The sequence below is a fragment of the Leucoraja erinacea genome, chromosome 28, assembly GCF_028641065.1.
Source record: "Leucoraja erinacea ecotype New England chromosome 28, Leri_hhj_1, whole genome shotgun sequence".
NCBI classification, from domain to species: Eukaryota; Metazoa; Chordata; class Chondrichthyes; order Rajiformes; family Rajidae; genus Leucoraja; species Leucoraja erinaceus.
The window spans coordinates 10,498,360-10,512,750 of record NC_073404.1 but is presented as its reverse complement, the minus strand read 5'-3'; the positions used below and the strand labels follow the sequence as shown (position 1 = coordinate 10,512,750).

The 14,391-nt window shown below is 41.3% G+C and overlaps 1 protein-coding gene across 2 annotated transcripts in view; it reads right to left on the bottom strand.

Annotated features, from left to right (window-relative positions):
• med13a (mediator complex subunit 13a) overlaps positions 1–14,391 on the bottom strand; it is a 156,549-nt gene that overhangs the window by 29,510 nt on the left and 112,648 nt on the right. For both annotated transcript variants that reach the window (XM_055657698.1, XM_055657699.1), the window contains exons 17-21: positions 13,452–14,383; positions 10,584–10,763; positions 2,524–2,747; positions 1,248–1,440; positions 2–410 (exon numbers count right to left, since the gene is read on the bottom strand). In XM_055657698.1, coding sequence (XP_055513673.1) covers positions 2–410; positions 1,248–1,440; positions 2,524–2,747; positions 10,584–10,763; positions 13,452–14,383 — 1,938 coding nt within the window. The remainder of the gene's footprint in view (position 1; positions 411–1,247; positions 1,441–2,523; positions 2,748–10,583; positions 10,764–13,451; positions 14,384–14,391) is intronic.

Sequence of the window (14,391 nt, the reverse complement as noted above, 5' to 3'; positions counted from 1 at the left end):
CCTCTCTGGAGGATCCTGATGCTGCTGCCCTGCTCCAACTGTTGCTGAGTCAGTAGACATTCCAGTAATCTGCTGGGATAGTTGTCCACTCTGGGAGTTTGATCCCTGTGTTGTCACAGCGCTGGACGAGTTGTTCAAATGTACAAATGATGAAAAGGAGGAAGACTGTTTCACAGCTGATGATGCGCTGGCCAAGGGCACACTCGAAGTGGCAGTAGCGACTGTGGAGGCTACAGCAGTGTTTGTTAAAGTACTGGCAGGTACAGGAGTGGAGTTGGAGGCTGCAGCAGATGGAGCCCCAGTAGAATTCTGTAATGGAGTCAAAGAAGTAGTGGACCGAGTGGGTGGGGAAACAGGGTTGGGTTGTGACAACAAAGAACTGTCCAGTGTTTGACCAGCAAGATATGGGCCTGAAATAAAAAGATATGTCTTTGGTAAAAGATTGAGCATATTTGTAAGCTCCTTACACAATGCATAAAATCAATAAAAACATTAATTTTAAATCTCAAACACTAATCAGCACAACTCAGAATATAAAAGTAAAAAATGCTGGGAACATACACATCTGCCAGAATCCTTAAAAAAAAAATAACGATAAATTCTGTTTAACTTTGAGGTCAAGATTTTTTGATAAATGTCCTAACCAGAATTTTGTTTTGTAAATATTAACTTCCTGATGTTAACACATTCCCAAAACTTAATAAGCTGCACAAGAAGAGTGGAAACCAGGTCCTAAATCGTTTCTGTACAAGATAGCAATGGTGAACAGCCAATGACTACTATGAAATCTGTATCATTTGCAAAGGGGCCGCACAATGGCGCCGCAGTAGAGTTGCTGCCTTACAGCGTCAGAGACCCAGGTTCGATCCTGACTATGGGTTTGTACATTCTCCCTTTGACTGCAAGGGTTTTCCCCCGGCTGCCCCAGTTTCCTCCCGCATTCCAAAGTTGTACAGGTTTACAGCTTTGGTAAAGATTGTAAATTGTCCCTATTGTGTAGGATGGTGTTAGTGTATGGGGATCACTGGTCGGCGTGGACTCGGTGGGTTGAGGGGCCTGTTTCCAAGCTGTATCTCTAAACTGAATTCAATAAATAAATTGGAATTTTCAATATTTTATCTGATTCGAACAGAATCTAACAGAAATTAGACAATAGGACCATATGGAAAGGTAATCAAGATAATAGTCCACTTTAAATTAATCTGACAAAAAAAATTATAATGCCGTGTTTAGTTACAAGTACTCACCTAGATCATGTCTGCACATTTGAGCGTAAAGCTTCAGTTTGGAAAATGCTTCACTGCTAGCGTTCACACAGTGCTGAGAGAACCAATCATTTATGGGCTGCTCTGCAATTTTCAAGGCTGCTTTGGTCCCCACTTTCATGATGCCATCAGGATGCAATTTTGAAATGGGCCTGTGCTGCCCAAGTCTGCAGGACTACATTTTAAACAACATTTTTAATAATTTCAGCCACAATTTTCCAGTGAGGTTTATTTTCAAACCATTTTATCAACTTAAGAGGCAAAAGGAATTTAGCTTTTAAATATTTAGATACATACTAGACCAAGTGGGACCCATTGGGTCCCTGTACCACGGGAGGCCTGGTCCCCCAACAACCCGTTCCTCCAAAGCAATATTCCACCACTCAGCCATAGCCCCAACTGTGCAGGCCGCCTCCCCAATTCACCATCCCTCATTGTCCCCCAACGCAATATTCGACGGACAGGGCTGATCCCCCATAGCTGGTAACTGCCCCATGTGATGACTTGTAAAATGTAACCTGAACAAAAATTGTGAAAACACCCCAGGACAAAGCAAAAATTGTAGCGCCGTGTACCTGGCAAAGCAATATTCCACCACTCGCAGCATCATAGCCCCAACTGTGCAGACCCGTTGGGTCGCTCCCCCAATGGTGTCATTCCCCCAACCCAATATTCACCATGCACCCGTCTCCTCATTGTTCCCAAATGTAAGATTGCAAAAAAGTTCATGCAATTACACTGTGCTAAAGCTGATGTAAACTCAGAAGCCTGTTTAGAAACATTGTAGCATTTGACATGGGCTACAATCACCATTGTGATGTCATCTCTAGCTGGAAAAAACTGCCAGTGCAGAGAGCGGTTGGAAAAACGCGCGGCGGACGCCGTACGGCGGCAGGGGACTGATTTGAGTTTTATATAAACTAGAAAAATGTGCTGACTGTGTCCCCCAACCAAAATGTACCATCAATCTGAACAAAATTGTTGCCAAATGTAACACCACAGGACCTGCCTCCCTCAATTGCAGCCCTCCCCTGCCTGTGCAGTGAAAAGGTGTTCCTCTCTTGCAAAAATGTGTAGCACTAAATCGTTTACCGTGAAATTTGGCATATTTGATTTTCAGGATCGGATACTTAGAAAGAAAAGCGAAATCTCACGAAATGGAATATATCGGAGATTGAGCGTCGTTTCAGACATACATCTAAATAAACACGATGAGAGTTTTAGTAATATATAGATAGATGCATAAATTATGACTTACCTCATAGACTGCACTGAGGTCACGAAAAAAACTCCTTGCTCCATTTAAAAGCGCTTCATTTTCTGGACATACCACCACATACCCAATATCCCTCTGTGATCCGTATGGTTCAAGGAGTAATTTTTCCCAATATGGCAATGCAAATGGAGATAACACCAGAAAATCACATTCATAGCCCAACATAAATGTTGGGATGGGTAATGGCTCTGGAGACTCGTCTGTACCTGTGTGAGGAAGGAGCCCATTAGTTTAGTTTGTTATTATTGTCACGGTATTGAGGTACAGTGACAAGCATTTGTTTGCATACTATCCTGTCAAAGGAGATTATACATGAATACCATCAGTCCGTCCACAGAGCACAGGTAAAGGATAAGGGTACAACATTTAGTGCAAGATATAACATAATAGTCCAAAAAAGTCAGATTAAAGATAGTTCCAATGGGGTAGATAAGGGAGTCAGGACTGCACTCTAGATGACGAGAGAACTGTTCAGTTGCCTCATAGCAACTTGGAAGAAACTCCCTGAATCTGGAGGTATGTGTTTTCAAACTTCTGCACACGTAATTGGAGAGGGGAGAAGAGGAAATGACCGGAGGGGGGGGGACTGGTCTTTGATAATACTGGTAGCCTTGTTAAGGCTGCGTGAAGTGCAGATAGAGTCAATGGAAGGCATGTTGATTGTGTGATGGTCTGGGCTACGTCCACAACATTCTGTAATTTCTTGCAGTTTTGGACGGAACTGTTCCCAAACCAGGCTCTGATGCATCCCAATAAAATGCTTTCGACAGCACATCTGTCGCAGTTAGTGAGGGTTGTTGAGGGCATGCCGAACTTCCTAAGCCTTCTAAGTGCTTTCTTGATCGTAACTTCGAGGTGCCTGGTCCAGGACAAATTACTGCTGATGTTTATTTTGTGGAACTTGACGCTTTTGACCATCTTTATTTTGGCGCATTCAATGTTTACTGGGGCGTATTTACTGCTTCACTTCCTGAAGCCAATCACTAGTTTCCTCTGCTTTGTTGTCTTGGCACCAAGTTACAAGGTTCTTAATCTCCTTTCTGTATTCCATCTTGTCATTATTCATTATCCAACTCACTACCATGATGTAATCTGCAAATTTGTAAGTCTAGTTGGATTGGTATTTGGCTGCACAGTCATAAGTGGTTAGGGCATATAGTAGGGGGCTGAGAACACATCCTTGCGGGCACCAGTTTTAAGAATTTTCGCAGAGGATGATTTGTCACCGATTATACAGATTGTGGTCGGTTGGTCAGGAAGTCGAGGATCCAATCATAGAGAGGTGTGCAGAGTCATTGCTCCATGACTGGCGAGGAGCTTGGTAGGAATAATGGTATTGAAAAATAATGGAATTGGAATCAGACGTAGATGCCCTTCTTATCCAGGTGTTCCAAGGATGAGCATAAGCCAAGGGTGATAGCATCAGCCATGGACCTGCTGTGCCGGTAAACAAACTGTAGTGGATCAAGGCTGTTTGGTAGGCTGGAGTTAATGTGTGCCATAACCAGCTTCTCAAAGCACTTCATGGTGGTGGATGTCAAGGCCACTGGATGGTAGTCATTAAGCAAGAGATCTTGCTTTTCTTTGGCTCGAGGATGACAGTGATCTTCTTGAAGCAGGTAGGTACCTCAGAATGGAGTAGGGAGAGATTGAAGATGTCCATGAAGACTCCCGCTAGGTGGTCCGTGCAGCTCCTCAGGACATGGCCAGGGACTCCACCAGGGCCAGTTGTTTTCTGTGGTTTCACCCTCAGGAAGACCGATCTAACTTCTGCAACAGTAACCTGGTAAACAGGCACACTCAAGCCTTGCAGGATGGATGTCATCGCCCTGTTTCCCTTCTGCTCAAAGTAAGCATAGAACGCATTAAGTTCATCAGGGTGGGCTGCACTATCACCAGTGATGTTGTCTCATCTCGATTTGTCACCCATTATAGCATTCAGACTTGCCGCAGTTGACAGATGTCTGAGTGGTTATGCTGGGACTCATGTTTTTCCTAGTAGTGTCTCTTGGCATTCCTGATGGCTTTACGAAGATCATAGCAAGATTTCTTGCAGTGCTCAAGATCGTTTGAATGTTCTGGCCCCTGGTCGGACAAGAAACATGCTGATAGTATTTTGGTGGTATGCTCGAGGTTGGCTGGATTGAAACTGCTGATTATAAAGGCCACGGCTTCGGGATATTTTGTCCCATGACGGAGTACAGTTTATTCACCGCAAGCTTGACATCATGGGAAGGGATGTAGACTGCTGTCAGGATAGCTGCGGTGAATTCCCATGGCAGGTAGTAGGGATGGCACTTCACCATTTGGTATTCCAGGTCCAGGAAGCATGAGCTCACCAGGACTGCCATGTAATACTCTTATTGACATCTTATCCATGCAATACTCAGCAATACTCCTGTTGACATGTGCACTACATCAAGGCTTTTTTAACAACACTACAGAACGTGCTATTGCTGGACTTTGAATAAGGCTTCTTTCAAACACACAAGAATCCCAGAATCTTTTCCATGTGATCACGTGGGCAATTATTTTGGCTTTCAGCCAATTTATTTTTCAAACACAATATAGTCGTTTACCCTTTTGTTTCGAAATATGTTGAGATGGATCAGTTACCATAATTGCTTACAAATGATCATATACTAAAACAGCTCATGCTAAAGCATTTAGATCATAATATTGTATGATCGGCATAGAAATGAACTTAGTTCAAGTTTGGCAAGTCAGAGGTGTCAGTTCAAAATCCACCCCACAGTTTTCAATTCATAATCTATGCAGACATTTCACTGCAGAAATTAGAAATCAGGACTTAGATGGAGTGCTTAACAAAGCTCTCTCTAAACTCTAGGGGGCTACGGTTTAAAAAAATTGATGCCGTTTTTAAAGGAGCAATTGAGCTCACCTGAACTCTGGATTTTTCTTTTATTGCAAATTATTAACTGGTGGTTATTTTGTTATTATTTTCGGGCCCTGACGTGCACAAACGTGCTCATTGCCAAACATGATTAACTTCAAAACAATTTACTCGCTGCAAAGTGCTTTTGAGCATCCTAAAATACACTACAAATGCAGATCCTTATTATTACAACATCTATCACATTCCATGATAATTGGAACACAGATTAATCAAAATGAATTGATTTTAAAAAGGAAGAAATTCTCAGACTCAATATCATTTCTATAACACAAATGTGGTTGCAATATTGGGAAAGACACAGCTAACAATCCAGTATCAAAAGCAAACCTCTGACTTTAAGATTCATAAGCATTAGCCAGGTTAGTGCAACCAACCACGGTCTGAATATTATTCATGCTACAAAAAACTGGACCGTCCTTTCAGCTGCATGCACGTCTCGCCTTCATCCACCAAACCATATCTAACCTAAGCTTCATCCCTGTCCTAACTCCAAAAGAGTGTCTCCCTCAGACACAAAAGTACAGATGCTTTAATCTGGAACCAAAATCAAACCGTTAGAAGAACAAGGGTCAAACAGCATCTGTGGGTGGGAAAGGAATTGTGACAAAGAGGACTGAGAGTGTAGAGGGAAGAGAGCTACTATGAAGAAGAAAGGTGGTGAGAGGTGAATCAAGGGATGAGAGGTTGAAGCAGCTAGGTGGGGGAGGGAGAGGAGTGGATTTGGAAGGCAGCTGTAGGTGGGTAATAGAGAGAAGCAGAGAAGGAAAAATAAGGGGCAGAAGGAGCAACTTCTTGGGTCGGAGGGAGGAGGAAGAGGAGTGTGCAAGTGGAGGTAGCGGCTAGTGGGTGATACAAGTGCTGAAATCTGATAAAGATGGCAATAACAGGGACCACTACGGGAGAGAAGACCAGATGGAACCACATGGAGAAGGGGAATGGATGCATAAAGAGTGTGGGTGTAGGGGGATGGACGGGGAAGGTGGAGGATAGGGATATGAGAAAATGAATTAAAAAAGGACCAGAGATAGATTGGATAGAGAGAAAGAAGGGACAATAGGAGAGAAGGAATACCTGAAATAGCTAAATTTGGTGTTCATGCCATTGGGGTAGACTACTCAGGTGGAATCTGGGGTGTTGCTTTTTCTGATTTGTGTTTGATCTCATTCTGGCAGTGAAGAAAGTAGAGGATGGACAGATCAGTGTGGGGCTGGGAAGGAATGGGCATTGAAATGGCATGCAGACAAGAGCTACGGATGGCCATTGCAGAGTACAGGTGCTCTGCAAACCAGTTGTCTAGTATCACCAATGTATAGAAGACCACATCAGGACAAGCAAATGCAGTAGATGAGGATAGGAAGACGTGTACAAGAATCTTTGGGACACCCAGAAAGGCTGATTAGGTCGCTGAATAGTAGGGGTAGAGGGGTGCAAGAGCAAGTGTGGCACCTCCTGTGCTTAGAGGGGAAAGGGTGAGGGGTTGAGGAGGAATGAGCAGACCAGGCAGCCATGGAGAGAGTCATCCTGGTAAAAGGCAGAAACGGGAGGGGAAGGGAAGATATAACTAGAGGTGAGCGTTTTTCAGTGGTAATGATGATGATGGATGATGTGCAAAACGCTTGAAATGTGAAATGATAGGACCAGGGGAATTCAATTCTGTTCAGAAAATGCAGGGGAGGGGAGAAAACAGAATTCCAGGAAATTGAAGTAATATGAGAGGGCTCTATCATCTGCTGTGCTGGGGAAGCCACGTCTATATTGGAACGAGTAATTTTGAATGTAGATGCAACAGAGACAGTGAAAATGAGAGAAAGTGATGGCATCCTTACACAAAAACTATGAAGAGATAGAGTTCAGGTACTTGGGGAAAATCAGTGGGTTTGTATTAATATCAATGGATAGTTTTATCTCTTGAGAGGACGGGCATTTAGAAAAGGGGGAGAAGCATTAGAAATGGCCCAAGTGTATTAGAGAACCAGATGGGAGTAGTGAAGGTGATAAAATCGACGAGTTCTGCACCCATGCAGGAAGCAACACCAATACAGTAACTGACATAACGGAGGAAGACTTTGGGAATTGTACCAGAGAAGGAAAAAAGGCTGTCCTTTGTAGTCAAAAAGATAGACCAACGTGAATGCCCAAGGCCACAACTGTGTTTTGTACGACGTGAGAGCATTCAAAAGAGAATTTATTCAGAGTAAGACCAAGTTCTGTTAGGTGGACAAACATGTTTGTGGAAGGGAAAGGGTTGAATCTTTGATGCAGAAAGAAGAGGAGAGTGTTAGGACTTCCTGATGGGGGGGTGGAGATTTATCCACAGTGAAGATAAGGTGGTACAGGCCAGGGAATTAGAAATTGTCAAAATGGTGGAGGGGGTATGCAAGTTGTCCCAGATGTAGGTGGGAAGGGACAGGACAAAGGCCGATGGCACAACTGTTTAAATTCCAGAATTTGATCATTAACATTTAAGAGAACCAAAATATATCTGCTCTAAAGCTGCAATCAATCTGAATTAATTACAATAAAGAATAACATCTCAATTTAATAGAATTCATCAGCTCTTCACCCTTCAGGTCCTCTAAAATGCCTCTGCCACAGACTTTGTAACCACATACATGATAATAATCAAGAGTTAAAATTGCCATCTGCCATTTCCACGGATGTGTTCAAATATGTTTCAAATAATCTGGGACTTCACCCTCTGCTTAAAACTTGAAAGAGACTAAGTTGCCTGCAATGCATACTAGACAAAATTGATGAAAACTTAAACAGTATGTACCCACAACAAGGAAAAGCAAGGGAAATCTTGAAACTACAAATCCTGATCTGAAACCAGCTATTTATGAGGTAACCAAATTTGCAGAGGTACAACAGAATTTAATTTTCCATTCATCATTGCTTCTAATGACATGTGTTTGGAAACGTTTGTGTGTATAGTAAATAAATATATAAACAACATATTGTACTGCTTTGGTGCATCAAAAATACAGAGTAGGTATTAGAGGTTTAATCTATCACTTTAAATTTCAAAAGATAATTGCATACATATATTGTGTAAAGGAATAACTTAATATTTGCTTCAAGCTTTTCGTTAGGCATTGCACATTACCAGTTTAATTTTACGTGTGCGACAAAGTGGCGTCGCTGGTAGAGCTGATGCCTCACAGTGCCAGAGACTCGGGTTCGATCCTGACTTCAAGTGCTGTCTGTGGGGAGTTTGTGTGTTCCCCCTGTGACTGCATCGGTTTACTCTGGGTGCACTGGTTTCCCCAAAGACGTGCGGGCTTGTTAATTGGCCTCTGTCAATTGGTCCTGGTGTGTAGGGAGTGGATGAAAAAAAGGGATAACATAGAACTGGTGTGAACAGGTGATCACCGTGGACTTGGTAGGCTGAAGGGGCTGTTTCCAGGCTGTATCTCTAATCTAAACTAACTAAAATTGTAAAAAGAAAAATGCAAATTCCCCCCTGAAAAACTACATATCAGGTGATCAGGCTATCAGAAAACTCAATTCAGGTAGTTCTGATATAACAAGTTTTTCCATAACGGATATTGTATCAACTATCACAATTGATCAACTAGGGAACGTCACTTATATTACACAGGCCAAATTGGTGGTAACATGAGTTTCATTGGGAATTAGAAAGCCGCTTAAGAGTTGCTTTGGAAATTGACAAGCAGAAAAAACAGCTGGCTTGGAGAAATAAACTGTAGGAAAAGAATTGTTTCTGTGTAACTTCCCCACAGTAAATAGACACAATTGTTTCTTAAAAATACAGTGTATCATTATCACCATAGGTGGCCACTGAAATTGATAATCCAATTACTTCTACTGACACTTTATTAAACAATGTAACATACAGTCTTTAATATTTGTCGTTTGTAGGTACAGAAAATAAACTTCTAGCTTTTAAAACGACCTTTCTAGGAAGGCAACTATCTCATGATAGCAGAACTACCTGTAATTACTTTTTGCTAGAAATCAACTCTCCATTCCACCCTGGTCCTTTGATCCCTGGTCCATTGGCTGACATCAATGATGAAATTCACCACTGGGTCTGTGGAGCTACTGGTCAATTGAGGAAAGAGCTGTTTGCAGATCATAAGCTCAAACTTGTATGACATTTCTGTGGTCTACTGGGCAGTAGATAATCCTTGCCTCACTGGACTACATGCAATAGGACATCAATGCATTGCAGATACCATCATTCTCTCCATAAAATCCTTCAAATCCACTTGAACGATAAGCAATCAAACATCTCGTTAAGCCAACAATCACAGTGCTTAAGCCAAAACACACTCAGTCAGTTCTAATGAACAGCCCGCATCATTCACATCCACTACAACAAACTCCCCAAAACATACACTGCATTTCATCGGAAAAAGGAAAAGATTCAAGGATGTGTTCATAGCCTCTATAGGAAAATGCAACACACTCATCTACTCCTGGAAATTAGCAATAACAGTTTGTGCTTATATAGCAACTTCTGGAAATCCCTGGCCCGTGAAGCTCAAAATAAAAAGGAGCATTCAGAATGATATTGGGATCAAGTCTACGCATTTGGAGCCCAGGATAACAGGAGTGCATTACCTTACCTCACTGGCCTGAGCAGACACCTCCTGCCCCATCCGTACAAGAGTCTAAAAGTTCCCACAGTCACAGTAGAATCAAAATAGCAGAGTGGAGGCAAGTTACCCTCGATCCCAAGTCCCGAGTCAACGTATAAGACTACTTAAGCATCACGATAGTCCTCAAAATTTTGATTTCTTGATCATCCCAAAATTTAATTATTCATTTAAGCATGATTCTATGCGAGGCCCTAAACTGTAGAAATCTCCCCTAAACCACTCACTCTCCCTTTCCTCCTTTAACATCCACTTCTTTGATCAAGTATTTGGACCGCACAATATATGATCTAATAGTTCAATGTCAAATTTTACACAATAATGTCTAAGCACCTTGAGATATGTTGCTGCAATAAAAATTGCCATATGTTCAAAATGCTATTGGTAATCATGATTTCACGATGGAGTTAAATATTGTAAAATGAATAACACAACAACAACAACTTGCATTAACATGTCACAATTAATCTGCAACCAATGGTAGCAAGTTAAAGGTATTTTACCATAAGAACCCCGCCCAGCCAATTTGTGGAACTGTTGCCAGGTTAGAGGCCCTTGGACATGCTGTATGCTCTCCCATGACCTGACTGCTCGTTTCTTTTGAATGGCATCCTGCAGCACAGGTTGTAGTGAGAGAAGCAGGCGCAGAAGATCTTGTGAACACAGCATGCTGACGTCAACAGCTTTAGAGGAAAAAAAACACAAATTTTACTGTCAAAAACAGGAAGACTCAAAATCTCAGAATGAATATAGTTTCCTTTTAGGTTAAAAATATACTATTTATAATAAGAGATGAACACAAAGCATAGTTTATGCCGTTTAATCAGTATTAACCCCCTTATTTTAAAGTGGGTTAACATTCTAATTAATTAAACAGATGAATACAGACATTAAGTATTTATTCCTGATGGCATTTTCAGGGATCCCTTAACATTCAATGTATGCAATGAAAAGAACAAAACACTGCTTAAAAATAGAGACCTATTTTATAATATATAATCTTCAAATTTTAAATGATATAAGCTTCAAATTCCTCGGTGTTAACATTTTAGATGAAAATAGATGCAATCGTGACGAATGCATGGCAACACCTCTACTTTATTAGGCATTTAAAGAGATTCAGCACATCACCAAAGACTCAACAAACTTCTCCAAATACACATCAAAACGTATCCTGACTGGTGGCATTAGAGCCTGGCACCGCAACCAATGCACAGGACCACTAGAGGCTGCACAGAGTTGTGGACTCAGCACAGGCCCAGCTCTTCCCAACATCAAATTCATCTAACTGAGGTGTTGTCGCAAGAACATAGCATCTATCTTCAAAGATTCCCACAATCTGGACCATGCCCTCTGCTCAATGGCACCATCAGGCAAGAGGTAGACACCTGAAGTCCTACACCACCAGGTTCTGTAACAACTACTTTCCTGCAACTCTAATCCTCACTCAGCAATACAACATTGTAGGCCACCTTTTGCACTACAATGGACTTATTTTCCCATTGTTTTTTGCACTTTGTACTTTGTAATTGTACTTTTCACCGTCTTGTATAATTTATGTTTTTATGTATTGTCGAAGTCTATGCAAGCAGGATTTGCACTGTACCTCACCATTATTGTGCATTTGACATGAAATTTGATTTGACTTAATTTGCATTCACCCACTCAGTAAGGAGTGATCAGGAAATGATTATCAACAGGCAATGAGAATAGATCAGAAATATCACATTGGTCTCTGCAGCTGGCAGGGAATGGGTTATAGGATCTTACCCAAATCTAAAATATTAAATTATTATTTAGTGGCATAAATCAATGACTTCCAACATCTTAGAATTTTAGCATAACAATGGAAATGCTGCTTTTGCAAGTACTTGCTGTGCAAAATGTTTACATGAGCTAACCAAATGATCCCACTTGACCTGGTTATTTAATCCAAAGGCTAATTCAGGCACTAGATGCAAAATAAACAACAGTGATTGCATACAAAAGTATTTACACTGCATATTTAATTTTTGGGACATCCCGAGGATGTGAAAACAATACATCCATCCATGTTCTCTCTTATTGTCATCTTATTTGTTATATATCTTAAATAACTGCAAATCAAAATTAAAATAGTTTGTAAATATGGTTACATTTTGCTAGCAGAAAGGGGATTGGGGTAGATGTGGGCTAACATTGAGTACAAGAATCAGGACATCATGTTGCATTGTACAAAGTATTACCTAGAGTCAGACCGCAATTGGAGTATTATTTGCAGTTCCGGTCACCACACTACGATGGGATTAAGGATGTGATGAAGATTAAGAGGTGGTAGAAAAGATTCACAAAGGGGTTACCTGATCTGGAGGGGATGAATTATAAGGCGAGCTTTGATGGGCTAGGACTGTTTTCCCTGGAGTGAAGGAAGCTGGGGGATGAACTTGCAGAGACACACAAAATCATGAGGGGCATAGATAGGGTAGGCAGACTTTTTCCCAGTATAGGGGAATCTAATACTAAAGGGCATAGGTTTGCGGTGAGAGGGGGAAGATTTAAAGGAGACCAGAGGGGCAAATTTCTGGGTATGTAGAACAACTACCAGAAAAAATGGTAGAAACAGGTACAATTGCACGTTAAAAGACATTTGGACATACAAGGATAGGAAAGATTTATTAGAGGAATATGGACCAAAATCAGGTAACGAATTAGCTTAGATAGGTATCTTGGTCACCATGTGCCAAAAGGCCTGTTTCTGTGCTGTATAACTCTCTAACATTATAATAATACAGAACATTAATTATGGTAGCAATCCTTAAAGCAAAATACTTTTGAAAACCATTCCCATTTCCAAAATGTTAATTAAAACTTCTCCCAGTTCTATTCTTGCAAAAAAAATTAAGTTAAGAAAACATATTATTCGATATAATATAATTTTATTGGTTACGTTATCAGTTATGGTTTGGCATCTCTCAAATAAACCAATCTCATCAGATGCCAATCATTTTCTTTGTTCAGCGGTTAGAACTTTGACAATTTTTCCCATTACACAGAACCACGGAATCAACTGCCAAATAATTTGTATCATGTTATTGCTCTCTGTTTAAACAAAATGCTCAAGAAAATAAGCACATTTTTGAATTAGTTGATATTTTAACTAGATCAATACTGCAGTTACAATTGAAATCTAGCAACAATATTCAAACACAATATTTATCAGTGACTACCTGATGCATCCTTTTAGTTTTATCACTAAAAGCTTAACAGAAATAAAAGGCAATTGATGCAATTATTCATCGCAACAAGAAAACAACCGACAAAATCATTAATTAGAAAACAAATGTCATTTGCTCTGAACTCTGTATATACCCATCACTTTCAGAGCAACTCACCATTTCTTCTTGACCATGTATGTAAACAAGAGCTTTTCAAGAGTGCTTCATCGAGCTTCCCTCCTGACATATTTTCCATGAACTGATATCCCTGTTCCAACGCCATGTAGCATTCCCTATCGTAATCTTTATCCTCCACACGTACTGGCGGTCCCACTGTCCGCAATTTTGCCGCCATTGAAGGATCCGCAGATCTCAACGGAGAGAAGGGATTAGTGCACTGGTCCTGAAGTAGCAATATTAACTCATCAGGCACTTTCAAAGGCTCCTTGGGGCCTCCTTCTCCTTGTTCAAGAGAAACATTCCTGAGGTCCTCTAATCGTTTTTCAGCCTCATTACTGCAATCTGTATTTCGTCCAATGATATCCACTTCATCCTCCAAAAAGAGTCCAGAGTTGTTTCCAAACCTTCGGTTCATGACAGCACTAAATCCACATGTGCAGGGGTTCTGAGATTCTTTGGTAGGGTCTGGGATGTATAAGCCAACATCGGCTCCTTTGATGTTCATGTTGCAGACACAGATGCAGCAGCTGTCGAAACTACAGTCTTTAAAGAGATCCATAATGGAATCAGATAAAATTAAGTTCACGTAAAGGCTGTGTGCCTCCGGGATGGATTGCACTGTTGCAGGTTCTACGGAATTTAATGGGCGACAAGTTGAAGGTGTTGAGGCGGGCGAGTACAAATCGGAATTCTCATATTTCACCGAGCCTTGGACACTGGCTGGACCCCCACAACCACGAGGAGTGCGCGGAGTCCTTGGTGTTCTCGGAGTTGGTGCAGAAATGCGTGGAGTGGCAGGTGATGGAAGGACACCAGCGCCACTATTACTGGGCGGAGCACTATTCGTCACTCCAAATGGAGTATGCATTTGCGGTGTGCAAGTCTGAATGTAGTCTTGATCCATACCACTGCCAACACTGGGAATGTTACTGAAAAG